Source organism: Perognathus longimembris, chromosome 4, assembly GCF_023159225.1.
Source record: "Perognathus longimembris pacificus isolate PPM17 chromosome 4, ASM2315922v1, whole genome shotgun sequence".
Lineage (NCBI taxonomy): Eukaryota > Metazoa > Chordata > Mammalia > Rodentia > Heteromyidae > Perognathus > Perognathus longimembris.
This window is the reverse complement of record NC_063164.1, coordinates 84,959,765-84,985,683: the sequence shown is the minus strand read 5'-3', so window position 1 is coordinate 84,985,683 and position 25,919 is coordinate 84,959,765. Positions and strand designations below refer to the sequence as shown.

Here is a 25,919-nt window from a genome sequence, read left to right as displayed (position 1 = left end):
GGTGAAACTCATTCTTGGTCATAGAGTAATTCCTCAGGCTTAAGATTGTTCGCCCTGGGGCTAGGGATATGGCCTAGTGGCAAGAGTGCTCGCCTCTATACATGAAGCCCTTAGGTTCAATTCCCCAGCACCACATATACAGAAAATGGCCAGAAGTGGTGCTGTGGCTCAAGTGGCAGAGTGCTAGCCTTGAGCAAAAAGAAGCCAAGGACAGTGCTCAGACCCTGAGTCCAAGCCCCAGGACTGGCCAAAAAAAAAAAAGAGATTGTTTGCCCTGATGCCAAATGCTCCAACACTATTGTCCTTTTCTCTTCCATGTAGCTTGGGCTTTCTCCTTCAGTATTAGCAGTTACTCTTCGGTGCTGTGACCTACATCAGGCAGCCCCTCATTCTGATCCCAAGGGGAAGCTAAATAAACAGAGTTGTTGAATCAGTCCCCCTGTATTTATGCAAATACCTAGCCTTTCCTGAAAAATTCTGGTACTGTTTACTATCTGCCTGATCTCTCTTCCTTTCAGGATTTTGTGGTGATATTGAGTCTATATGTTACTGGAAAATGATCATTTTCATTGTTAGTTGATTAGCAACCTTAATTTCTACTGTTAACAAATTCTTCTTTGCCACATGTCTTAGTCTGATTTTTGTTACTGTAACAGAGCACATGACAGTGAACAATGTATAAAGCAAAGACGGGGTTTTTTTGTTTTGTTTTGTTTTGTTTAGATCTTGGTTTGGAGCCAAGGACATGTAAGAATATCAGAGGATGTATCTGATGAGGGCCTCATGATGTGTCAAGCATGTGGCAGATGGTACCATATGGCAGGATGTCTAAAAGATCCAGGAAAATTGGCCTGAATGCTTTGTAACTATCTACTCTATTCTGGCGAGAAATAACCTATTTCTGGAAGAACTGGGAAACAGAATCCATCATGAGTGTGACACCCATGACTCGGTCACCTTCCCAAACTGTCACTCGGTCACCTTCCCAAACTGTCAGATTGACAATTAAATCACAGCATGAGTTTTATTGTGGGAACACCATTTCCAAGCCATAGCACTGCGGTTTTGGGAAGGAGGGAGTGGCTTGTATTCTGTCTGACATATCTATCTGGTTCCTTTTCGTTTAGTTACAAATCATGATCAGTTTCAAAGAGGATTGAAATGAAACATGAACACAAGAGGGAAGTATTTAAAAGTGATTTTAAAGTATGTGAGAAAATAAGAGGGAAATTAGACCCAGGAATGAAGTTTCTACAGAAAGTATATAGCAGAAAGTATATAGCTTGCTGGAAGCAGACCTTGGCTTTGGCTCTGAACATTTCCTATTAGCTGGCTTGGAAAGGCATTGGCTGCTTAATTTAATGAAATCCAGCCAGTTGCTCAGATGTCATAGTGCTAACACAATGGGGACCTTTCTTTACTGCCTCCTGGATACATTAAGTGCAACCTTTAACATGCTTACAGTAATCCAACTACCTGTTTTACTTGGACACCATCACTGTTTTCCTTGGTATCATCATCATCAACATCATCATCTTCATCTTCAATCTCAGTTTTACTGCTTTCTACATCAGGACAGAAACTTCACTGCTTTGAAGACTACTCCTAAGCCACATGGTTCAGAAACAGGCCAAATCCAGGGCTTTGTAATGTCTAGAGAAGCATTTCCTCCTGGGGGGTCCTTACCTAGGATTTTTGAGGATACCCTGAACTTTTATTCTGAACAGCAATGATGTTATCTTTTACCATTTCTGTTTTTAAAAGCCATTAAATAATAGATGTATTTATACACCCTACATGTCTTAAAGCTAGGAGAATTTGACAGCCCACCAGCGTTTATCAAGAGTTTGGTAGGGCAGTTGCCGGCATTCAGGAGAGTATTCTATACCAACAACCCATGAGGTTATTTGCCATTGTATGACAGCATAATAAAAGATATTCTTAATGGCCTGTTGGTTAAAGGCAGGATGCATTAGGAAAAACAGGTCAACATATAAATTATTGAGAATTACACTGAGAATTCTGCCAGTTTCCCTCTGGATTTTCTTCCATGGAGTCAAAAGTTTTATCTGATCCAAATCCTTTTAGCATATCATGTAGTATTTTTTAAATCAATATTTAGAAAGAGAAAATACTGTATTTGAGTATTGTCATTTTGTCTTTCAATTTATTAGAATTAAAACTCCATACACCTGCAATGTGTCATTTGCAGAGTGCTTTCAAGTCGATGCTGAAACCACCTGTGTTATCCTAGTATTGTAGAAACAAAACAGGAAAATATGTAAAAATAAACATAGGAAGGCAGTGGAGATGCTACTTAATTGTAGCCTCCCTCCCTCTGTGTTCTAAAATAATAAGAATAAAAGCAGATGGAGGAAGATTAAAATATATTGCCACATTTATTGGGTCTGATTTTAAACCCTAGCACTGAATGAATGAATGAATGAATGAATGACTAAATAAATGAACCAGTGAACCAACAATTGAATGAAAGGACAAAAATAAAATAAAAAATTAGTTCTCCTAGTGTAAAGCTATATTGAAAAGCTGGGTTTGGGTCCAGGACTTACTGATCTTCCCTTAGATGTGTCTGGCCAGAAAGCTATAGGTAGGCTCTGAAGGTGGGTAAGGTCACCATGCTTATTTTGAACACAAGAATAGACAGTGTGTCAAGCACTGCCTCTGAGCTGAGATGTTGTCCTTTCTCCTGTTAGAAACACTCCAAAGAAAGTATATCCCTGGCCACTCTTTCCTGTTCTTCCTGGGAAACAAACCATATATTCTGTATGTATATAATGTCCAGAGAAAATAGAGTCCTCCCTGTATAAACCTTTTGATTTGTTTTGAAATCCAGATGCAAAATTTTCAAAGATTGAGCATCTTCTTTTTTTTTCCTCCCCCCCCCCCCAGTCCTGGGGCTTGAACTCAGGGCCTGGGCATTGTCTCTGAGTTTCTTTTGCTCAAGGCTAGCACTCTACCACTTGAGCCACAGTGCCACTTCTGGCTTTTTCTGTTTATGTGGTACTGAGGAATTGAATCCAGGGCTTACCATTGAGCCACATTCCCAGTCCCGAAAGACTGGGCAATTTTGGTTTGTTTCACCTACTTTTGATGTCAGGACCACTAATTAGATTGCTGTCTAGCTTTGAAAATACATTTGGTCTCTACACCAAATGCATAGTAATAAAGATGAAGTCTTAAAATTGATTTTCATGGGCAAATCATGCTTTTTCTTTCATAATTAAATGCTATGTGTTACATATTAATAACAAATTACCTTTTGCCCATTTAATCATATAAAACAGCAGAGGTGGTGTCAGAATGAACTTCATAACTTTAATACCTTGTTGCAAAAATGAATTAGGCTTTACCTTAATACCCTTAATGAAAATTAAGAAATGATTAAAACTTTCCTTGAGGATATAGATGTGTGGTTGTATATGCATATGGGAAAGGAAAGAAAGAATATGACTAACAAGAGCCTGTTGGCTCGCCAAAAGGATAGCAAAACTGGTTTAGAACAACAGATGTATTATAAACCCCTTAAGTCATCTTTCAAATACAGTTGTCTTCAGCTAAGCATCACCAGTGGCCATAAAGTCACTATGATGTGCTTTGAAAAATACTGCAAGTTAAAGCAGTATTTCCAGAAACTTAACTATTGGTTGATACCTTCTGATGCAAAATTAAGGCACTGATCAAGATGCCTACAATTCACTTGAAAGGTGTTCTCTTTGAATTCAAATGGGAAGGTGTCTGTGGTGGTTAGGCAGGTGTACCAAAGTGGGCACCTCAGCAAATACAGAACACCAAAACTCTACTATCTCACCTTCCCCAGGATGTCTACTGTTGAGACATGCAAGGAATATGTTGAGTAGCAACGCAGATTGCTTTCCTTTTGGGAGTTACTTGCTCTAATACAGTTCAAAGTTGGAATATGTATATAATGATATATATGATACATTTATATAATGTATGTATGTGTACATGTGCATGTGTGTATATATATGTATATATACATATATTGTGTATATATATGTATATATATATATACATATATATACACACACATGCATACACATCCCAAGTTGCAACTTGGATTTTAGTCTAATGAATCAGAAACCTTTCTGTTCATTAGCAATTACAAAGCAGGGTCAGTTGTTAACATGAACACACTGGTGCAGGCTGAGGAAACTGTACTTTGTGCATGTTATTCTTATACACAGTTTCTAGCTAGGTTGACCAGAGATCACTTTCAGAGATTGCTGCTATGTTTAGCAAAACTAACCTCTTCTTAGTTTTTATCAATTGAGGATGAAGTGATAGGTCAAGCAACATGTGACTGCTGAATTCTTCTCTTAAAAAAAACCCCAAAAACTGGCCTGGGGTGATTATGACCATAGCTTGGGTTGTGTGCACCAAGTGAATCAAGAATTCAGGGCTGGGGATATAGCCTAGTGGCAAGACTGCCTGCCTCGGATACACGAGGCCCTAGGTTCGATTCCCCAGCACCACATATACAGAAAACGGCCAGAAGCGGCGCTGTGGCTCAAGTGGCAGAGTGCTAGCCTTGAGCGGGAAGAAGCCAGGGACAGTGCTCAGGCCCTGAGTCCAAGGCCCAGGACTGGCCAAAAAAAAAAAAAGAATTCAAAGCTTTTTATCCGAAAAGCCTTTGAGCAACCATTGTAGATTCTTTGTGTGTGGTGGGCGGGGGGGGGGGGGGGGACGGGCGGTGGGGGGCGGGCGGGAGGGGGGTCTAGCTCCTCAAACATCAGCTAGTTTTTAACCTGATGGTTTTTATACTAGTTCTCAGATAAAACAGCTAGAATACTCTTGGGATGGGTCAGCATCAAGTTCAGCTTGACAGCATAGTGCTGTGTTTTTGAAATAACTTAAAGTGGTTTTCATCACTTTTTTTAAATATAGGAGGCATTTGGTTCTGTTGTCATTCATGGGTGTTTTCTAGTTGCCTGGAAATTGATCATCAGTAAAAAGGGTTCATTTGGTGCTTATAAAATTGCTTCGTGACTTAACTGCCCTTTAGCTCTTAGTGGAAGTGAATTTTTTGAGCATTTTTATTCAGTGCTGAGGAAATCTTTCTAACAAGTTCACATGCTGTGTAATCTTTACATATACTATTTTGTTTCTTCTTAGTCATTGCCAACCTCTCATTATGACAGTATGACAATTTCTCATTTTCTGGGCTGGAAGCCAGATGACAATCCTGTTTTTTGTTGTTGTTGTTTATCTTATCATCCAGATTGAATCTTTTCACATGGTTTCTTCTTGGGCCTGTTGAGTATGGTCCAAGATCTTGTGGAGAGGCACCTCAGTACCATGTAAAATTAGTAAATTAGCCTAGGATGATCTCTTCAGATGATATCAACCACTGTAGTACTGAAGGGAACTGAAGTTCATATATCAGTTAGCTTGGCTATGCTGGAGATCAGTCCTCTCTTCACTCTGTGGCCTTCCCAGGCCTAGCTCAGGTCTGGAAGCCTGCCTGTCATTGGGTCATGATGGGCTCCTGCAGATAGTCTCTCTGATTGTTCTCTCTCATACTCTGCAGCATAGTCTATGGCCTAACATCTGCATTGTCATAAAGTGAGAAAGGCTATGCTGGTTGGCAGTGACAGCTTCCTGCTCACTTTTGTCCTCTTTCTCCATTGTCCATCTTCCAATAATGTGCACAACCAAGAGAATGTTAGAATAAAGTCAACCCATTCATTTCCAACTGGTTCTCATCCGTGGCTAGCCCTCTAGTGGACACAGTCATATGTGAATGACAGAGCTCAGAAGGTGGGTAGGAAAGGAGTCAGGGAAGATCTGTGAGAAGGCAAGAAGTTAAGAATTCTGGATCTAGATTCAGTTACCTTGTTACACTGTTGGAAATTGTGCTACTGGTACCAGAAATGGAGGCCTGCACTTTACCAAGTGGCCAGCAAAATTGCAAGGTACATACCCACTTAGATGAATAGGGCCAAAATCTTCCTTTCTCCTGTCCACATTGGGAATGCACATGTGCATAATGAGTGAAAGTCAGGATTACCTTGCTTGATTGCTCCATATGTAAAGAGGGATGGACTGTATAAAGTCCCACCTAGAGTCAAACACACTTCCGATATGTTGCTGGAGCTGGTGTGTTTCAACGAGGGACTCAGCCTAAGACCAGTACAGCTAGTTGCAAAGGGAGCAGAGGGTTTTTAATTGGAATGTGATATACCTGTCTATTAAGAAAAGGATTGAGGGTCTCTGTTCATATGTGTGGGAGGAGAGTACAGAGGTCAGTGAGGCTCTTGGGAATCACAGTGGAAGTTCAGGCAACTGCCAGGTGGGCCCTCAGGTTGAGTTCAGGCTGGTGGCACCGATCTTGTATGTTCAGGACATCAAGGGCAATGAGTAACCTCAGGATCTTTCAAAAATGTTTAGTTATTTTGGAGAAATAAGCCTCTTCCTCTTTTGCAGCTCCTTTTAACAGAGTCAGAATCTTCTCCCCTGCCTTCACTACCCATTCTGCCTGTCTTCCTTATACCAATAATTCTATAGATTCTTCCTATCACTCACTGGTTCTCCCTTCCCTTCCAGGATGATTGGATATGGCCTTTAACATATCAGCTTACTGCTGACCACAAACTGTCAGTCTAGTATGCGTTTCCTATCAGTACATCTCTTTCCCTTCTGCAATTGTGCTGGCACTGATATTGTGAGTCTGGTTCGCTGGAGACTGACTGTATTAGTATTGTAAGTTCCGGTGTGATGTAACTGGAAAACATGTCATTGTGCTTGGTTGTTTCCCTCAGCAGGTTCAATGGTAGTGCAGCAGTCTGTGTGAAGTTATTTGATACATTTTAATTCATTGTATTTTCTTTGAAAGTTGATCAAGTTAGGAGGACCTAACTGATTCCCGTGCTTTGTTTGGGTTTAGAGTAGTGGAAGCCCAGAATCACCTAATTGTGAGTGGTAATGGCAAAAAGAAACACTGGACATCTTAGATCTCACCTTACAACTCCTCTCTTATAAGCAACTACTAGTGTATTTTCTATCTCACTTTGCTTATTCTAGGCATTTCATATAAAGGGAATCATAAAATTCATGGATTTCAGTGAGGTGGTTTTCTTTTCCACTTAGTAAGATGTTCTCAGGGTTATATATGCTGTAGCATAGTCACTTCTTCATCGCCTTCATTGCCCTTAATATCCTATGTTATGGATATACAACTTGTCTTTGTCCATATGGTAGTTGATGGGCATTTTAGGTTGTTTCAATTTGTTATAAAGAATACGGCTGCAAAATGTGTGTAAAATTTTTTGTGTGGGCATATGTTTACCTTTCTCTTGGGAGAATTCCTAGGAACAGAATTGTTTGGGTCACATGGTAACTCCCTATTTAAATGTTGGAGAAATTGCAGGCAACAGATAAAGATTACAGTTTTCTACATTCCCCCCTCCCAACAATTACATGTATTTTTTATTACCATCCTAATGGATATAAAATGATATCTCATTGTGGTTTTGATTTCCATTTCCCCTAATTAATGATGTTGGACATCTTTTTATGTGCTCTAAAAATAGGACAACTGATTTATTTCCTTGCCAGAGATCTTTGACCATATTTGTTAAGGGGGAAGCCAGATGTTACCATGTTGCAGAGAGAGTGGAAGGAAGGAAGTAGGGGATAGAGGTTAATATTGGAAACAGACATGGTGCAAATTTGCCTGAAGTGAACTGTTGAAGTCATGGCCCTGGTCTTTTCATTTCTATGCCTGGCAATAAGGTCTTCTGAGATAACTGTGCAACCCTTCTTATACTTGCTTAGCTATGGCACCTAGCTGCTAAATCTGGAGGCAGGCAGATTCTGACCTGAATTACTACTGTTTGATCACTGTTGTTCTGAGGCCTCTCTATTAATTGTGTGTCTATTACTGATGATCATCATTAAGTCTTTTTAAAGCACCAAGAATCTTTGTAAGGATGGTTGTCCTATATCCTCCTCATTATCCTCCCTATTACTATATGAGATGGGGTGTCTTCTGAATAATGCTTTGAAAAGTCTTGAATTCTGTCTTCTTAATAGGAATCGTAGAGATGAATTCTAATGTGAATCTTTGTGTGTGCTGATAGACAGTCTGTTATCTCATGCTGTACATTCCACTAGAGAAAAGAACATTCCTAGCAGTTCTATAGTCACTTAAAATCTGGCCCTGAAGTGCTCTGAAGTACTTATAGCTAGGGATTTGTACTTTAAATCTGCACCTCCCTGAGCTAGAAAATTTATACTTAGGTGGTTTCTTGCCCATCTGCAAGTCCCTTGATTGTACAATGGGGGGGGGGGAGGGTGCGCGCAGAAGAGTGTCCTGACCTTCATAAGGCTAGGATTTAGAAGCCTTCTGCCAAGATTGTATTTAGCTTCCACCCTTGCCTTTTCTGTGGCATAAATTCTGCAGCCTTGAGTATTGTTGCCTTTACAGTGGGGCAGTTGAGGAAGAGAGAGGGGTTTGTTTGACTGTTGATACATAATTCTTATCAGCAGTTGAGGTTCTGTCCTAAAATAAAGAAAATCATCAGAGGACGGTGGGTCACACTTCATTTGCTTGCCCTAGGACAATCCCTTTTTGGGGTGACAAATGAGTATGGTTGTCAAAACGAAAGTATAGCCACTTCCTGAGGAATTGGTGGCTGCAGAGAGATGTCTGTCAGCCTCCTGAGTATAGGTATTCCATCAGGCCCATAATGGTTTAGGCCACTGGCCTCAGAGCAGTGTGTACCCTTAGAACACATGGAAAAAGGAAGAAGGGACAGCCCTATTCATTTGGCCATCCTTTAGAAAGGTAGAATATAATACTTTAGTGAGTCCCATGATAATTTCATTTAGGTAACATTTTTACTGGCCCCAGTGGCCAGTATCTTTCTCCAAGAATATACATGAAGATGGTTCCTAATTTATAATAGTGTAACTTAAAGTTATTGACTTCGGGGTAGGGAGAAAGCACATGTGCACAACTATAGTTTTTCAGTGCAGAATTAAATGAATTACATGAGTTACATAGCACTTGATTATAAGTAGGCTTTGTGTGATGATTTTTTTTTTATCGATTTCAGATTAATATGTGTTCTGAGCATGATTAAGATAGAATGGGCTAAAAACTGCATTTTCCCTTTAGTATTTTCTTACTTAAAATGGTTTATTAACTAGTATGCAGTATAACTGGAGGAGTATCTGTGTCTGTGTACCTGAAGGACTCCTTAAACAAAGACATGGAATCAGTCACTTTTGTATCACTAGGACAAAATACCTGAGATAATCAACTAAAGAGGAAAGGTTAATTTCAGTTCATCATTGGGGAGGTATGATTCTGTAATAGGTTAGCCCATTGCTTTGATTCCTATGGCAAGGCAGTAAATCACAATGAAATACATGGTAGAGGAGTCTGGTTTACCTCCTGGTAAACCAGGAACTAAGAGAGGAAAGTCATGTACCCAGTTACTTAAGCTCCTCCCACCATGTTACTCTTCCTAAACATTTATTACAGTCTGAGGAATAAGTTTTCAATACATGGATCTTTTTTGGGGGGGTGGCATTCTATATCTAGGTGATCGTACCCACATACAAACTAGTAAAGAATCTAGGGTAGACAGGTTTTTCATTTGTTTTCCCAGAACTTAAGAGAAGGAAAGGAACTCTGTAGGCTAGAACAGTGAGGATCCTGGTTTAAAAAGGTGGAACTGGAGGTGGGGCTTAGACAATTGTCTGAATTTGGATTGGCACATGAATCAGGCAGCCTAAATGGAGATGGGAAGGTATATGAAGATGTCTGTGAAAGGTTATGGTAATAAGAAAACCAGCAAGTAACATAGGATATAGTGGGACAAAGGAAAAAAAGTAATGGAAGACAGAATTTTTGGTCTGTGGTACGTTGCACAGCAATGGGATACTTGCCCCTGGAATCTGGCCACCTAGTTCAGGGGCTCTGACACTGAGAATTTGTCAGAATTGTCTAGAGTTTATTGGAGCTTAGCTTTCTCAGCCCACCTCCAGAGTTGATTTAGTAGGTCTAGCATGAAACTTGGGAATTTTCATTTCTTACTGGTTATCTAGATGTTGCTAAGATTAGGAACTACACTTTGAAAATCAGAAGCCTGGAATTCAAATGTCAGCAAAGCTTTTTGGTTAAGAGCTAGAAAGTAGATATTTATATTTTAGACTTTGTGTAACTAAATGGTCCCTCCTCCCTTCCCCCCCCCCCGCCTTTTTTTGCCAGTCCTGGGGCTTGAACTCAGGGCCTGGATGCTGTCCCAGAACCATTTTGTGCTCAAGGCTAACACTCTACCATTTGAGCCACAGAGCCACTGCTGGCTTTTTCTGAGTAGTTTATTGTAGATAAGAGTCAGGGACTTTTCTGATCTGGCTTTGAACCACAATCCTCAGAACTCAGCCTTCTAACTAGCTAGGATTACAGGCATGAGCCACCGCTGGCTCTCCCTCACCCCTCCTTCCCTTCTTTAAAGAATATACTCTTTTTAAGGGCATGGTGTCTGTCTGTCACACACAATCTCACCATATTTTCAGAGTTCCTGGACTACATCAAATATATAATACATTGTTTTAGTAAATTTCAGTTGTTATGTAGTAAGTGGTAATATAAATTATCAAGTGTCTATAGTTGACAACTATACATAGACTCTTACATATTGTTTTGTTGATTTCCAAACCTCTAATAATGGACACACTGTTCTTGGCTTTACATCAACAGATAGTAGAGGAGCAGAGGTGAGGAAGGAAAGGTGGGTCACTGTTTATTGGTCCTTGGGCAGGTTATCCCTCCCCTGTCACCTGTATTTTCTTATCTCATTTGTATCTCATTTAAGAGAGGTGATATTACTTTTTAGCATATAACTTGCTTATGATGACTTAAACCACTAAAAGGCATTCTTCACAATGCCCAGAAGATAGCTAGGATTTATTTAGTATTTACCATTATTAGTAGAAGTACCAACAACTAGTTGCTCTGTTGATAGGCAAGAGGAAGGCTATGGAAAGTGGACCAATAGAGACATGCATTGATGTATATGAAAGATAATGTTTCAGGATCCTCCCACCTTCTTCTCTTAGGTTGGTGGCAAGAAGAACACTTTAAACTAAAGTATGCACACTCTGAATACAGCCTGGCTCAGACTCTTGTAGGACATCACTGCTCAGCCTCTTCCTGGCAGAGTGTTTTTCTTAGCTGACTGGTTCTTGGGTCCAGGACTCTTGCTGAAGAGGCACATATCTGAACATACCAATGCTTCTTTGCAACTCATGCTCAGACCCCACTTGCTGAGCAGCTCTGATTTTGTTTAAAGCGTTGGACCAGTCTGTGCAGGTACCAGATTGAATCTGGCCATCTTACTATTGAGATGCTTGCCTTTTAACTCCTCATTTACCTCAGGGTAGGAGTGAAAGTGAGAACCACAGTAAAAGCAGACAGCCAGGTCCTGCAAGTTTCCTGTGCAGGAGCAATGAGTTGCAGCTTTAGCTCAAGATAGCTGGAGCAAGGGGTAGGAACTCAATGATAGAGTCTGTGCTTAGCAAATGTGAGGTAAAAAGAAAAGCCAGAACATAAAATACCACTGACTACACCCCTTGTATCTTTCTGTGCTGATACAGGGAGACCATCTATAAATATAGATAATATAAACTGGGTGACCTTAAATAATATGGGAGCCCTTGCCCCTAGCTTGTCAGCTATCCTTCAAAGACCACCATTTTCTTGCTCACATGTCCAGCTGCCTGCTCTCATCCTTGCCCAAAGTACACACTGACTTTGTAAGCTCAAGTTACAGACTAGACAGACTAACAGTGCCCAATGGTGATAGGACTCCACCCTCCACCTGGGTTTTTGCTGACATACAGTGAAAATCTCCTTCCATCTCCTCTCTACCTTGCAAAACAAGCTTCCTGTTTTGAATGAGGTCCAGACGGGAACAGCCCCACTTACACCTATTAACACACTCAGACACACTTCCCTCTCTCTGCATGTGTACAGCTTTTTGTACCTTGCCAGATTTCCCCTCGGCTTACAGATCCTGAATCATAACCGAAGATACCAAACCAGCAGGAAGTCGACATTTGATGTAGAGCAGTCTGGGTGAATCATGGCTTCTGGTTGATTTTTTTGCTGTGTTTTGCCATGATCACTTTGCTAAACTTTCCACCTCTTTTACAGCAGAATGGAAGCAAAGAAAGGAAGTTGCCTGACGCAGGAGCCCGAGTGAGACCAACAGACTCGCAGACCCAGCCTACACCATGAACTTGACTTTATCTTCTTTGTGTTGAGAGCAAGGACAAGTAAAGTTGCTGGTGAGCAATGGCTCTCTTTACTCCCTGGAAGTTGTCTTCTCAGAAGCTGGGCTTTTTCCTGGTGACTTTTGGCTTCATTTGGGGGATGATGCTTCTGCATTTTACCATCCAGCAGCGAACTCAGCCTGAAAGTAGCTCCATGCTGCGGGAGCAGATCCTGGACCTCAGCAAAAGGTACATCAAGGCACTGGCAGAAGAAAACAGGAATGTCGTGGATGGGCCATATGCTGGTGTCATGACAGCTTATGGTAAGTATGCTAACATGGGGGCCATGCCATTGAGCCTACCTTGGCCTTAAATGGACTTCAGGGGCTCCCAGACATAGACTTGCCATGCATTAAGTAATCCTGCCTTTGAGGGCCATGATTGCTCAGAGAGAGAGACATCTTCAGAAATGTATCACAATTCCCTTTGAGGGATTCTGAGCTCTTGCAGACAGCCTTTCCCCAGGCACGAAGGGCAGCATTGTTAAGTTCAGGTTGTGATTGCTGCTTGCTTCCTGTCTGTCATCACATTTTTGGACACCATGGCCTCTTAAGGGAGTATGTTCAGGGAATGCTGATAAACATTCTTATAATCTATCGGTAAACATAACTTAATTGTGAATAGTAGGAGTGAAATGAGGAGGTAGAAGGGATTATTTTTCCCCCTTTATGAATAAGCTTAGAGCCTAGTGTATGCTGCTTTCCTGCCACTGTCGCCTGCCTTAATGATTTTAACCTTTGGTTACCCAGTTTTTGCCACTCTTATTTCTTGTTCCTTGTCTCTAATTGATGTCACTTTGGAAGAATTTTTTGTACTTGCTGTCTATAAGTGCCTTAAATCCTTTCTCAAATGACATTGAATTTAAAGAAATACATGGATTATATCTTATTTTCCTTTGAGCAAAAGTTATGCTCAATATAGAAAAAGTGGGAAGCTGTAGATAGGCAAAGAGAGCAGGAGAGAAACAGTTACACATATGTCTACTACTCCAGGCAGTGTATAAAATAACATTTCAGTGTATGTCTTTTTGATAGCTTGTGTGTGTGTGTGTGTGTGTGTGTGTGTGTGTGTGTGTGTGTTTTGGCAGATTCTTACAAAGCAAATTTGCAAATGAAGTCAGGATCACACTATGTCTTAGAGAATTGCATCACTGTGGTCCGTGGGCCCTGGGTATGCAGTGTGGACTGGTGTTCCAGAGAGAGATTTGTTCTTAGTTTCAAAATCATTGAATCAAGGCTACCGTGGTCTCAGTGTTTGGGACTTGTGACATGGATGTGATGCAAGGGTAGAGTTGGGGGAGGTATAGGAAGGTGGCTCTTGTGCTTTGTAATCCAGTCAGGGCTCATGCTCTCCACCATATAGAGTTCAAGTGATGGCTACTGAAAAAGTACAACTGTGGGTTCTGTCTGATTCAGCTTAAGTTGAAGCATAGGATGTCATGATCATTAATACATGCATCTTCTTCCTCTTCAGAAAGATCTGTGACACTTGGTCCTATGGTGTGTGTGCGTGTATAAGGAGAAAATGGTTGATTGTGAGGAGCAGTGTGGACACTTTTTCAGTAAATGCTATTTGAAATGTTCACACACAATCTACCTTTAATGTGCTCCTTTAAGAGTTTACTACTATCTGTATTACTATGTCTAAATAAAACTTTTCTGATGCAATGAATTAAGAAATTTTTATCATGCCTACTTAACATGCCAATCAAGTAAGTGATCTCTGGAGCTGAGTTTCTGAAATTTAATTGTATGTGCCTTAGGAATTTGGGATCATAATGTGGGGAGATCACACTAAGACAGAGTTTCTCACCTAATATTACTAGCATGTGGAGCCAGATGTCTATTTTTTTAAGGAAGATTATTTGTGCATAAAGTTCTTATACAAGATACCAATAGCATATCTCTGGTTGTGGTAATTAAAAATATCTTCAGATGTGAGAGGGGATTTTCCCTGCTCACTTGGATAACTGCTGTGCTAAAAGTTACAGCAACAAACACCATGTTAGCACCAGCTTTTGGGAGGTTTTAAAGCAGATGATTGGATTTTGTTATTTCAAATTTGGCAGCCTAGCTTTCTCTCTGGCCCCCATTTCTGGATTATAATAAACTGGGTTGAGGGAGAGGATTGGTGTGGTCCAGGGCCAGTCCTGGGAAGCTGGAGAGCCATTATAAAGACATGTGCTTCCCCTACAAACATTGAAAAGCAGCTCTGACAACTGATACCAGATGAGACTCAGAGACTGCAGGTTGCTTCCTGGTATAACTAGGCCAGCAGAGCAACAGTGAGATTGTGTGGGCCATCAATTTGCTTTCTTTTTGTCTGCCTCAGACAGCCCATGTGCAGTGCACTACATAGATATCTACCAAGAATGAAGAGCTGATGTTTCATGGCAGGGATCTGTTCCTGGTCTGAATGGATCCTGTTAATAGGTCAACAACAACCCTCTTAACATCTCTGTGTCAGTATAATTGGCTATCTGTGTTCCAAATGGATCTTTGGTGTCTGTGGCAGGTGTTTGATGAATTGTATTTGCTGATTTTAGAAGATTAGAATCCCTGGTTTGAGATCCTAGAGCAGCTGAGTTCAGCAAAATATGGTCTGTGAGCCAAACTTAGACCCTGCTTGTTGGTGTAAATAAAGTTTTGTTGAAACATAGCCATTCTCTTTTGCTTATAACATGCAATATCAGGGTAGCATGGTAATACTGGCTTTTATTTCACAAAAGGTCTGAAATATTCTGAATCCATCATTCAGCAGTCACAATAGGTCATTCTTAACTCTTGTCTGATTGTTTCTCATGGACTCAACTCTAATACAGAATGAGCAAACTGTAGGCTGTGAGTCAAATTCTCTGTGCTACCCATTTTTGGAAAGAAAGTTGATTAGGATACAAACATATCCATTTGTGTTATTAGTTGTTTCAGAGACCGCAAAGCCTAAAATACTTGTCTTTCACAAAAATGTCAGTCTCTGATCTGGATTATCTTGGGTGAGTCTACCTACCCATAAGTGTTTTTTTTTGTTTTGTTTTGTTTTTTGGCCAGTCGTGGGCCTTGGACTCAGGGCCTGAGCACTGTCCCTGGCTTCTTCCCGCTCAAGGCTAGCACTCTGCCACTTGAGCCACAGCGCCGCTTCTGGCCGTTTTCTGTATATGTGGTGCTGGGGAATCGAACCTAGGGCCTCGTGTATCCGAGGCAGGCACTCTTGCCACTAGGCTATATCCCCAGCCCTCCATAAGTGTTTTTTGAGTCCACAATCTCCTTCATCTCTACATTTGGATTCCCTGAACACATCCTCTTCCTAACACACCCATTCGAATGCAGTACTCCTTTGTCTTCTGAAGATGCTTTGGCGTGATAGGCTGTGAACTGTAGTGGTTAGCATGTTTAGTTTTGGAGTCAGAGAGTATGGCTTTGCCACATCTTGAAACTTTGGCTCTAGAGCCATAGACTATTTTTTTTTTTTGGTTATTGTTTTTTACTTATTTATTTATTGTCAAGGTGATGTACAGAGGGTTTGCAGTTTCATACATAAGGCAGTGAGTACATTTCTTATCCAACTTATTACCTCCTCCCTCATTTTTCTCCCCCTTCCCCCTTCCAATCCTTATCCTCCCCTGAGATGTACAATTGGTTTATAGTATATTGCCTTGTAAGAATTGCTGTTGCATTGGTTCACCTTTTACTCTTTGTCCGCTCTCCATTTTGATGTTCCCCTTCCCTTCACTAGTTCAGAAAAATGTATATACAATACCCAGGGTAACGAAATCAGTTACAGTAACATCAAGGGTAAAACCCTGGGGAAGAAAGACAAAAGAAAATAGCATAATTTCATATGGTACATTGAAAATAACAATATTAAACCACTTATTTCCATAACTTAGAGTCTTTTTCACTTGGCATCATCTTATGTGTTCATATGTACATAGCTATTGAGCTATTGTAATCTTCTGCTAGGACTATCCTAGACATATACTAATTATTACTAATGAGGGAAACCATAGAGTCTATGTTTCTTTGGGTCTAGCTCACTTCACTTAGTATGATTTTTTTTCCCAAGTCTTTCCATTTCCTTACAAATGGGGCAATATCATTCTGATAGAAGCATAGAATCCCACTGCGCATATGTACCACATTTTCTTGATCCATAGACTACTTTAAAAGTGGGCCATCAGCACCTTATACCAGGGCCTGTGAAACTTGAATGAGGTGCTGCTGGCCAGGTACCTGGCTTGTACCTCCTTTTGATTAGTACTTAATCCAGACTGCCCTTAACTTAATTAAGATTGTTCCACCTTATGATGATACAGAAACATACCCATAAAACCATCCTATTTTTTTCACCTTTGGTATGATATTCAATAGATCACATGGGATATTCAGTGCTTTCTTATTAAATGGGTGATGTTGATTTTCTACAACTATTCTAATATAAGTATTGTAAGCACATTTAATATGTGCTAGGCTAGGCTAAGTGATGATATTCAGTGGGTAAGATGTGTTACATGGATTTTGCCTTCGAAGCTTTTATGGAGGATCTATTGGAATGTTATCTCCATGGAAAGATCATCTTGCTCTTGCCCCCACTCATCCTTATTTTGGTGCTTTAAAAGAGCAGGCCACAGAATCTGAAGAACCTAGGGGGAGCCAGACAGCAAACAGGCAGATATGGAGGAGGAGTTGGCCAAAGCTTTGTTAGCCCAAGCTGGTGACCTTTAAGGCAGGAGATGATCTGACAATCTCCCCAGTGAAATGTCCTAGTACCCAGAAAGGAAAACAGATGAGACACAGTGGGGTTAAGAGGGTGTGGATGGACCACTAGGGAGTATCTCACCTGGCCTCAGGTTTCCATGAGGGTGCCTAGGAAATAATAAACAACAGAATGAAGAGGCTTCTTTCAAGAGTTGGTCATTTAGAAGTGCTGCTTGGAGGTCTCCCAGTAGGCAGACTGTGTGGAACAATTGGTGTATTCATCCTTGGGGTGTAGAGGGTGTGTCTGTTTCCCTGGCAATCTGGAGAGTGTGTTGGCTGTGACCTCTCAACCACATATAAGGCTTCTGCAGTTCTACATCTCCCTGACCAGCCTGGCAGGGGGTATGGCTGGCAAGACATCATTGAGATTGTCATAAATGGCACCATTTGCCTAGTCAATGCTGTTTTTGTTTTAGAGGCGACTCAATCTGTGTCTGACTTCAGTGACCCAAATTTGATTTCCAGTGATCACCACTTATTTAACAGGGCAGGCCTGGTCTACTTTGGTACTCTTGGGATCTGTGATGGAAACCTGAGGCCAGGTCAGAGTCCTTCTGGGGTTTATCCCCATATTATTAGCCCCAGTATATCATACCTGCTTACCTCTCTGGGCACAGGGACACATTGCCCTGGAAAGGTTACCAGCTCAGGATAAAATAGCTCAAGCACTCAGCTTCTCTGTGACACTTCCACTCATATCTTACTTGCTCTTCCTACAACTTGCCTTCCTGGCTTCTGAGGCTGTCTCTGTCCTTCTGGGGCCTATTGCCTTGTTCCGGAGGTTTTGGTGGTGGTTGTTTATTTTTGGTATAGTTACTGGGGCTTGGACTCATTCTATACTTTCCATTCAAGGATGGTGCACTTGAACTGTACCTCCACTTCTGGCTTTTTCCTGGTAATTGGATATAAGAATCTCATGGATTTTCTGCCCACGTTGACTTTGAACTACATTCCTCAGACTTCAACCTTCTGAGTAGCTGGGATTACGAGCATGAGCTACCAGTTACCCAGCTTTGTTCCTGAGTTTCTTAGGTGTAGATTATCCCTTTGGCTGGCTCCTGGCATTCAGGGACATGTCTTTGTTGGCTGAGTGTGCCATGCACTGTCTAGACCATATATGCAAAGAGCAGGAAATAGGTGGGTTGATACCCCTGCCTTTATGGATGCTGTGTCCTCTTTGTAGAGGAGAAATAAACAGAGAAAAATAACTATGGTGGTATAATTTTTTTAAATATCACCTGAGAGGCTTCTTGACACTATAAGGTGAGAGAAGGCTTCTCTTATGACATGTCTTTTAAATTGGAATGATAAACATTAGCAGATAGGTGGGGTAGAAGGAGAAGGCAGATTGAGGCAGAGCATGTCATGGAATGGAGCCAGCAGCCCACCAAGGAGAAAAGGCAGTATGGAAAATCACGGGGTCTGAGAAGTTAGCTGCTGGTGGGCCTCAGGCAACGTGGGTCCCTGTGTGGTAGGTCAAAGCAGAGTGTATGACAGAGTTTAGATGTTCTAGAAGCAGAACTGCTCTTGGCAACCTCCTGTGACCACTGCCATCTCCAGGAGGCAGAAGGAAAATTAAGAGGAGAGAATTCTGATTCCCTAAGAGGACCTCAGTAAGAATGGAAAGCCAGCCCAATCTTGGTCACAAGCCAAGAGTGATAAAGTTCTAAGTGCTTTGGGCTTCTGGTGATTTTCACTGGCCTAAATGCCAGTCCCACCTAGGGCTATGGAAGATTGTTCTGGAAAGGTAGCAACTGTCTGGTGTTGCAGACTCAGATAATACTCCAGATTTAAATAAGAGCTTTTCCAAGTCTTTGTTTCCATGGCTTCTATGAAAAAAGGAGGTGGTTAGCTGGGTGCCAGTGACTCACTCTATAACTAGCTATCCAGGAGACTGAGATCTGAAGATATCTGTTTGAAGCCATCCTGGACAATTAGTCAACAAAAATCTGAAACTGGAGATGTGGTTCAAGTGGTAGAGTGCCAGTCTTGAGTTGAAAAAGCTGAGGGACAGTTCATAGGCCTTGAATTCAAGTTTCAGTACTGGCCAAAAATAAAAAAACCAAAACAAAACAACAACAACAACAAAAGGTGGTGACAGATGTTGGGCGTTGCTGTTGGGTTTTATTAAAAATGCAAGCCTGAAAAGGGTTTTAAATTTTTTGCTTCGATTGCTGCCAATAGGATCAAAACATAGTTGTGGGCTAGGATATCTGTGGGGAAATGTGGAAAACTATCATCACTAAAGCAGAAATTCTCTCCATTTGAGAGAAAATGTACTGTTCTTGGAGTGAAACTGGTAAGGGTTAAAAAAAATTAAAGGCCAGGCTGGTTGTGTGTGTGAGGCAGCCCTGGTTATTCTATGGTGATGTGGCCAGTATGATTAAGGAAAAGGCTTTTTTTCTGCTTTGGAAAGCTTGGAACCTAAAAACAGACCCCTTGGGGGCTTGGAACTTCTCTCATGAGGCTGTGGTAGACTTTCTATTCAAGACCCAATTCACAAGCATACCGGGTCAGAGATTGGAGGTGACACTGAAGGTGGTTATCTTAGACAGGAGTCAAATCCAAATTCGGCCTCATTGTCTGCCACAGTCAAGTCCTTTGCTATCATACCTACCACTGCTTCAAGCCTGCATTGCAGGGACTTCACAGTTGTTTCTCAGAAGGGTCCTGCCCTTTCCTGGTGGCTCAGGAATTCAGCACAACCCTCTTTTCCCTCTTCACACCCCAGGCATGGAGCTCAGGCTATGCAGACCTCCTGCCACTGTGGACCCCTAAGGAGCTCAGCACCCTTCTTGTGCTTACCCCGGGGCCACAGCTGTCTTCTAAGTTGTGGTGGAGCATCTTTCTATTTTCCAGCCTCTGGTTTTCTTCATTTCATCTATCTATTCTTTTCTGTTACAGTGAGATCTGCCTGACTTCTTCACAGAAAGAGGTCTCATCCTGCTCTTCTCATTTTTCCCATTTCTCAGGCCAATAACACATGTTGATCATATATATGAGTCATTTCTCCCCAACTTAGACTGTCAGCCCCCCCCCATAAAGAGAGACTGAGGTCTAGTTTGTTCTCCATTGTGCCCCAAAGCTATGTCTGGCACATAGTAGGAACAATGGATGAATCGAATTGAGGCAGCCCTGCCCCTTCAGGAGTCTGTGACTGTCTGTTTGGTTTAGTTACAGCTGGAACGCATTTGAGAATCACAGTAGTGTTTTTAGTGAAACAGGAAATGGAGGGAAAGCCCTGGGGAATCTGCATCCAGGCACTCCAAGCAGTTATTATTCTAGATCCTGATATGACATCTATTGTGTATTCTTCCATGTGGGGTAGAGACAGGAGGAGCCTGTGTAATCTTGAGCAAGTGACTTGAGTTTTTGGAACCTTCTTTCTCTTTTATTGTGAGGTAGAGAATGTGCTGTTTGTTGTTCACCTCATGGGTCTGTGATAGGGTTGCAGATAAAAGCACTTACAGCACTGAGGTTAGTGACATAGGATGGTTGCTATTAATAATCACTACCCTTGGCTGGATATGCCTGTGTCTGTTACCACACAGCTAGTGCTGTGGGTTTAGTTTGTTTGAATATAGCTTCAGGGACTTGTTTGTGCAACTGTCCTTAGTGATGGGGCCCAAACACAATAAAAGGAACACACTGTACTCCACAGAAAGATGGGGCTTGCCACCTCATCCAGAAAAAAAGGAGATATGGTTATTTCTATGTGCAAAAGAGGAGGTTTCCTTTGTGGGCTGGAAGATAAGCTGGGTATGATCAGCCAACCTGTGCATTTTGGTAGGAGCTTGTTTGCTGGTCATGTTTCTGACATGAGTTGGCACATGAGAAAGAGCAGCTTGCAAGGAATGATGAGGTCCTGCAATCACTGGTGACCCTTATCAACCACCTTGGCTTCTCCTTACCTCTGAGTTCTCATGTCTTCCAGAATATTGACCAGAATGCTTGACTCTTCTATTTTGTGCATGTCAACAAGTACTAGGAAAATTCAGCAAAAAGCCTAAGGTATTTAGAGACTTCATGAATACCTGATGTTATCAACAGGCCTACAAATAGTCTCTCAGATTTTACTGTCCACTTACTACCTCCTTGCACCTCGCACAGCACCTCAAGAGTGGCATTTTTATCCAGATACAAGCTCTGGTCAAAGTTTAAACCCAAGAAACAATGGGGGACAATGGCACTGGTCATCTGAGCTGCTTGAAGTGAACTTTGTGATGATTGTCTGACTGCCTCCTGTGCTCAGGCTGTGTCCTCTTTGTCCACTGCAGGACAATGGGCGCTTGTGGAAGTTCACATGCAGCCCCTTATCTACCACATGGCTTTCAATGCAAACGAAGTAAGGCAGCAAGTACCATTAGGATGTTTCCAGGGAGTGTTATCACAGGACTCAAGAGTACCCATCACCAGTGTGAGTTCTGAGAGTGGAAATCACAGCACCGTGTCCATGTTGGAAATAGCATTTCAGCCAGGCATAGTGGTGTACTGAGAAGGTAGGGCAGGAAGATCATGAGTTAGTTCAAGCCAGCCTCAACCATATCTTGAGACCAGAACTAAAATAAACCCAAAAACCGATAAATACACACTTCATAGTTAGTGTGTTCTAGAAAATGAAATCTACCTAAACCTGAGAGAACATAAAGTATAAACAATAGAAATAAACATACTCCCCAGCCCCATATTGGGGTCTTACTTGTGTCTTTTCAAAACATGGGATGATCTTGTCTAAACACCTCTGAAAACTCACCTTTTTTATTTCCTCATTCTGCTAATTTGATGGCTCTTACTCCTTTTTTATGCATCCATGCAATAAATACTTATTGAGCTCCTGATGTTAATAGCTATTGGCAATGAATAGTGGACTAGAAAGAGCTTCTATCTGCCATCCTCCAGTTTACAGCTAGTTATTTATTCTGTCTTATGAATGGATGACATAATATAATTTGATCTTTTCTGCTGGGTGGCTAAGTAGTTTTTCAGTTCTTATCTGTAATAAATAACTGTTCTCTTTTATAAATAGCACTGCCTTGAATGTCCTTGTATATAATGAATGGATTGTATTTTAGTTATTACTGTAACAGTATTATCTCTGTTGGAAAGGTCACTTTCAAATTAATTTTAAAATATATAATTGATGAAACTTGACATTCCTTGCAGGCAATGGGAGTAAGGGGTTGAGGGTAACTCTTTTTTCATTAGCACCTTTCTTTCTCATTAACACCCTGTCTTTGCTGGTTTCCCCAGTGCAGCAACTAAAACCATACTGTGACTCTATGGTTCATGTTCTGTCTCTCAGGGTAGCTTTGATGAAAAGGAATTTGTGTAAGGTGTCAGCACAGATATAAATTATTTGGGGCTGTTCAGCTACAGATCCAAGCTCATTGCATAGTTGGTCCTGTGCCATCAAGTCATAGCAGCCATATCTTAAAAGTAGATTATGGGGCTGGGTGTTGGTGGCTCAAGGCTTCCATCTGTGGATCTCTGAAGACAGCCCAGGCAAGAAAATTCATAATACTTGTATCTCTCCAATTAACCATCAAAGATGTGCAAATGGAGCTGTGGATCTAGTGGTAGAGAACTAACTTTGAGTGAAAAAGCTAAGGGACAATGCCCAAGCCCTGAGTCCAAGCCTCTGCAATGGCACAAACAGGAAATAGTAGATTGTAGGGGCTAGAAGTATAGCTCACTGGTAGAGTGCCTGCCTAGCAAGCAGGAAGTCCTGAGTTCAAATCCTAGTATCACCAGAAATAAAAAAGGTAGATTGTAGTTTTTGTCTACAGCTCTTGACAGGTGATTCCTGCAATGTAGTACATTGCATATAGGGTATGGTAACTGACATCACAGGTGAGTATGAATAGCTAAGCTGAAAATCAATGCTATGGAAGCATGGCCTAGGGCAAGTTGGGTAGAGAACAGCCTTTCTTTTTTTTGTAATTTATTTATTAATTAAACACAAATTTTTTGACAAGGTGTTGGGCAAAAGGGTACAGTTACATAGTAAGGCAGTGTGTACATTTCTTGTGATATCTTACACCCTGTTTTTCTTTCCCTTCCCTAGGTCAGGTAGACATATATACAATACACAATGTACCAAGACCATATACAATAGCCACGTGGCCTATGCCCAAGAAAATTTGCCTAGGGCTTTAAATGTAATGTTGATATTAGACAATATGTCGACAGTAGTCTTATATGAACGTACATACATAGCTTTTTATCTATTGTATTCCACTGAGAGGTCCATTTTTGACCTTTATATGTTGAGTAGTTGTTTGGTTTTAGTTACATAATGTTGAGTCGCTGCCCCAATCCTGTGGGAAATACCATTTGACAAGCATTTTTTAGTTTCACAGACCTGGTCTCTACTGTCTCTCTGTCACCCCATCTTAACAGTCATATATCAGGGAGATCATGCCCCTTTGTTTTCTGTGTTCTAGGCTTGTCTCGCTCAACATTATTTGTTCAAGTTCTGACCATTTCCCTGTGAATAACAATATTTCACCATTCCTAATCGCTATGTAGTATTCCATTGTGTATAGGTACCATATTTTTTGGATCCATTCATCTGTGGAGGGGCATCTGGGTTGTTTCCATACTTTGGCTATTGTGAATTGTGCAGTGATAAACATGGAAGTACATATGTCTTTTTGATATCTTGGGACCTGCTGTTCAGGATAGATGCCTAGGAGTGGTATGGCTGGGTCATAGGGTAGGTCTATATTGAGTTTTTTGAGAAACCTCCATACTGTTCTCCAAAGTGGTTGTACTAATTTGCACTCCCACCAACAATGGAGAAGGGTTCCTCTTTCCCCGCACCCCCTCCAGCATTTGTTGTTGCCTGAGTTCAGAGTATAGGCCATTCTAACTGGAGTGAGGTGGTATCTCAGGGTTGTTTTTATTTGCATTTCCTTTACTACCAGGGATGTTGAACATTTCCTCATATGTTTCTTTGCCATTTTTATTTCTTCTCTTGTGAAGTCTCTCTTTAGCTCCTTTGCCCATTTCCTAATTGGTTTATTGGGCTTGGAGGGGCTTAGTTTTTTGAGTTCTTTGTAGATGACAGATATTAGGCCTTTGTCTGTTGCTGTGCAAGAACAGCCTTTCTTAGTATAGCCTTTCTTAGTAATTATTTGGGAAATGTGGTTTATCACCCAGTCTCACAACTTTTACTGGTTGGTGTACAAACTGTACCATCAGGGCCCTGATTCTTCTGAGCTCTCCTTTTGACTCTAGACATAGAGAAAATAATGACTAGACATGTTAGCTCCTTGTCCATCTTGTTCAAGGTGATATTGGCACCTTCCTACTGCTGCATGCCTTAATGTCGTGGTTCCTGGAAATGAAAACTTAGAGATGCTGTCGGAGTACTGTCTTAATGCAGCTTAATCGATCTCACCATTCATCGGAAGAACTTCCGACATGATAGAAACCAAAGTGTACTTTCCCACAGGGGCATTTTTTTTTCTCAAATTTTTATTATCAAACTGATGTACAGAGAGGTTACAGTATCATACTTTGGGCATTGGATACATTTCTTGTACTGTTTGTTGCCTTGTCCCTCATGCCCCCCCCACAGGGGCATTTTAAATGTTTTCAACTACTTTGATTTTGTCTTTATCATGGATGGAGAATTTTAAGAACCCAGAATTGTGGTAATAATATTGGGATTAAATTTTTATTACTAAGGCTTTGAGACACAAACAAAATTTTAAAAGCTCATTAGTAATTGAAAATTGTAATCCTGCTGAGGACACATTTTATTGCTATAATAACTGTAAAACACAATGACAAATATGAAAATATACTAGAATTTAGAGGAAAAACTTTTACCCTCATTTTCTTATTAAACTGTAGAAATTATTCTTTGGTATATAAATGGATTACCATTAAGGCTAAAATGCAAACACAAATATTCCACTATTTGTTTAAGATGGCAATAAAGCTGTTAACAGTTTTTTGCAAGTTCAACTGTAAAATGCAAAGGTGAGAAACAATTTTATCACCCAGAAAGGTACTTATAGAATTACTGTTCATTATTTATGAGAAGACTTTAGTTGTATTCATTTACTTATGTAAACATACTGAGTGATTTAATGTATCAGGTATGGTGTCTAGTTGATAAGGATGGACTTTGTTAAGAATGGATGTCATTTGCTGTTTGTCCTTTATTTTTTCTCATTAATAATATAATCTTACACTGAACTGTTTTGAAATGCTAAGTCAAATAGTTCTTTTTTTTTCTTTTTTTTTTTAATCTGGAGGAAAAACATGCCTACCCTTGGTAGCCCAGTGGTCCATCTTCATTTCTAAGACAGAGGATATGGAATGGCACATTCTTAATTCTTTTAAATCTTGCATTAGCTGATTTATCCAGTAGTGTCCAGCATCAGTTTGCATTGCTCAATGACACTGAATTGGTTGGGTGGCATTGCCACAGGATAGTAGCATTAGAAAGTCTTGAGGATGATTGGGTCATGACTTTACAAACACATTGGCAGAATCATAGAGGTTAGTGTCTAACATGTAGGCTCAAAAGCAGCAGGATGAAAATGCTTACTGGTTACTTGGGACTATGACTTAGATGTGAAGTAGAATGGGAGCTCCCACAGATTCCCCATATATAAATGAGTTAATCCATGAAAAGGGCTTTGGACAGACTGACACATGGACAATACTCACTGTGTGGTGGTGGTATTGTGGGGAGGGGAAGGTGGGTGATCATCAACAACTTCATCTTAGGCTTGATTCTCACAGTGGTGTGTCAGAATTGAAGAGAACATCTTAGTAGTTAACATGGCAACAATGTGTCCTACACAGGACATGTACGAATGACTG

General features: G+C 40.9%; 1 protein-coding gene across 5 annotated transcripts in view; it reads left to right on the top strand.

Moving 5' to 3' along the window:
• The window catches only part of Mgat5 (alpha-1,6-mannosylglycoprotein 6-beta-N-acetylglucosaminyltransferase), a 365,603-nt gene that overhangs the window by 109,357 nt on the left and 230,327 nt on the right, over positions 1–25,919 (top strand). For 2 of the 5 annotated variants that reach the window (XM_048345586.1, XM_048345587.1), the window contains exon 2: positions 12,209–12,587. In XM_048345586.1, the coding sequence (XP_048201543.1) occupies positions 12,347–12,587 (241 nt within the window). In that variant the 5' untranslated portion in view covers positions 12,209–12,346. Of the gene's footprint in view, positions 1–11,425; positions 12,588–25,919 lie in introns of those variants that run through there. The other 3 variants (XM_048345584.1, XM_048345583.1, XM_048345582.1) reach the window with 2 other exon arrangements.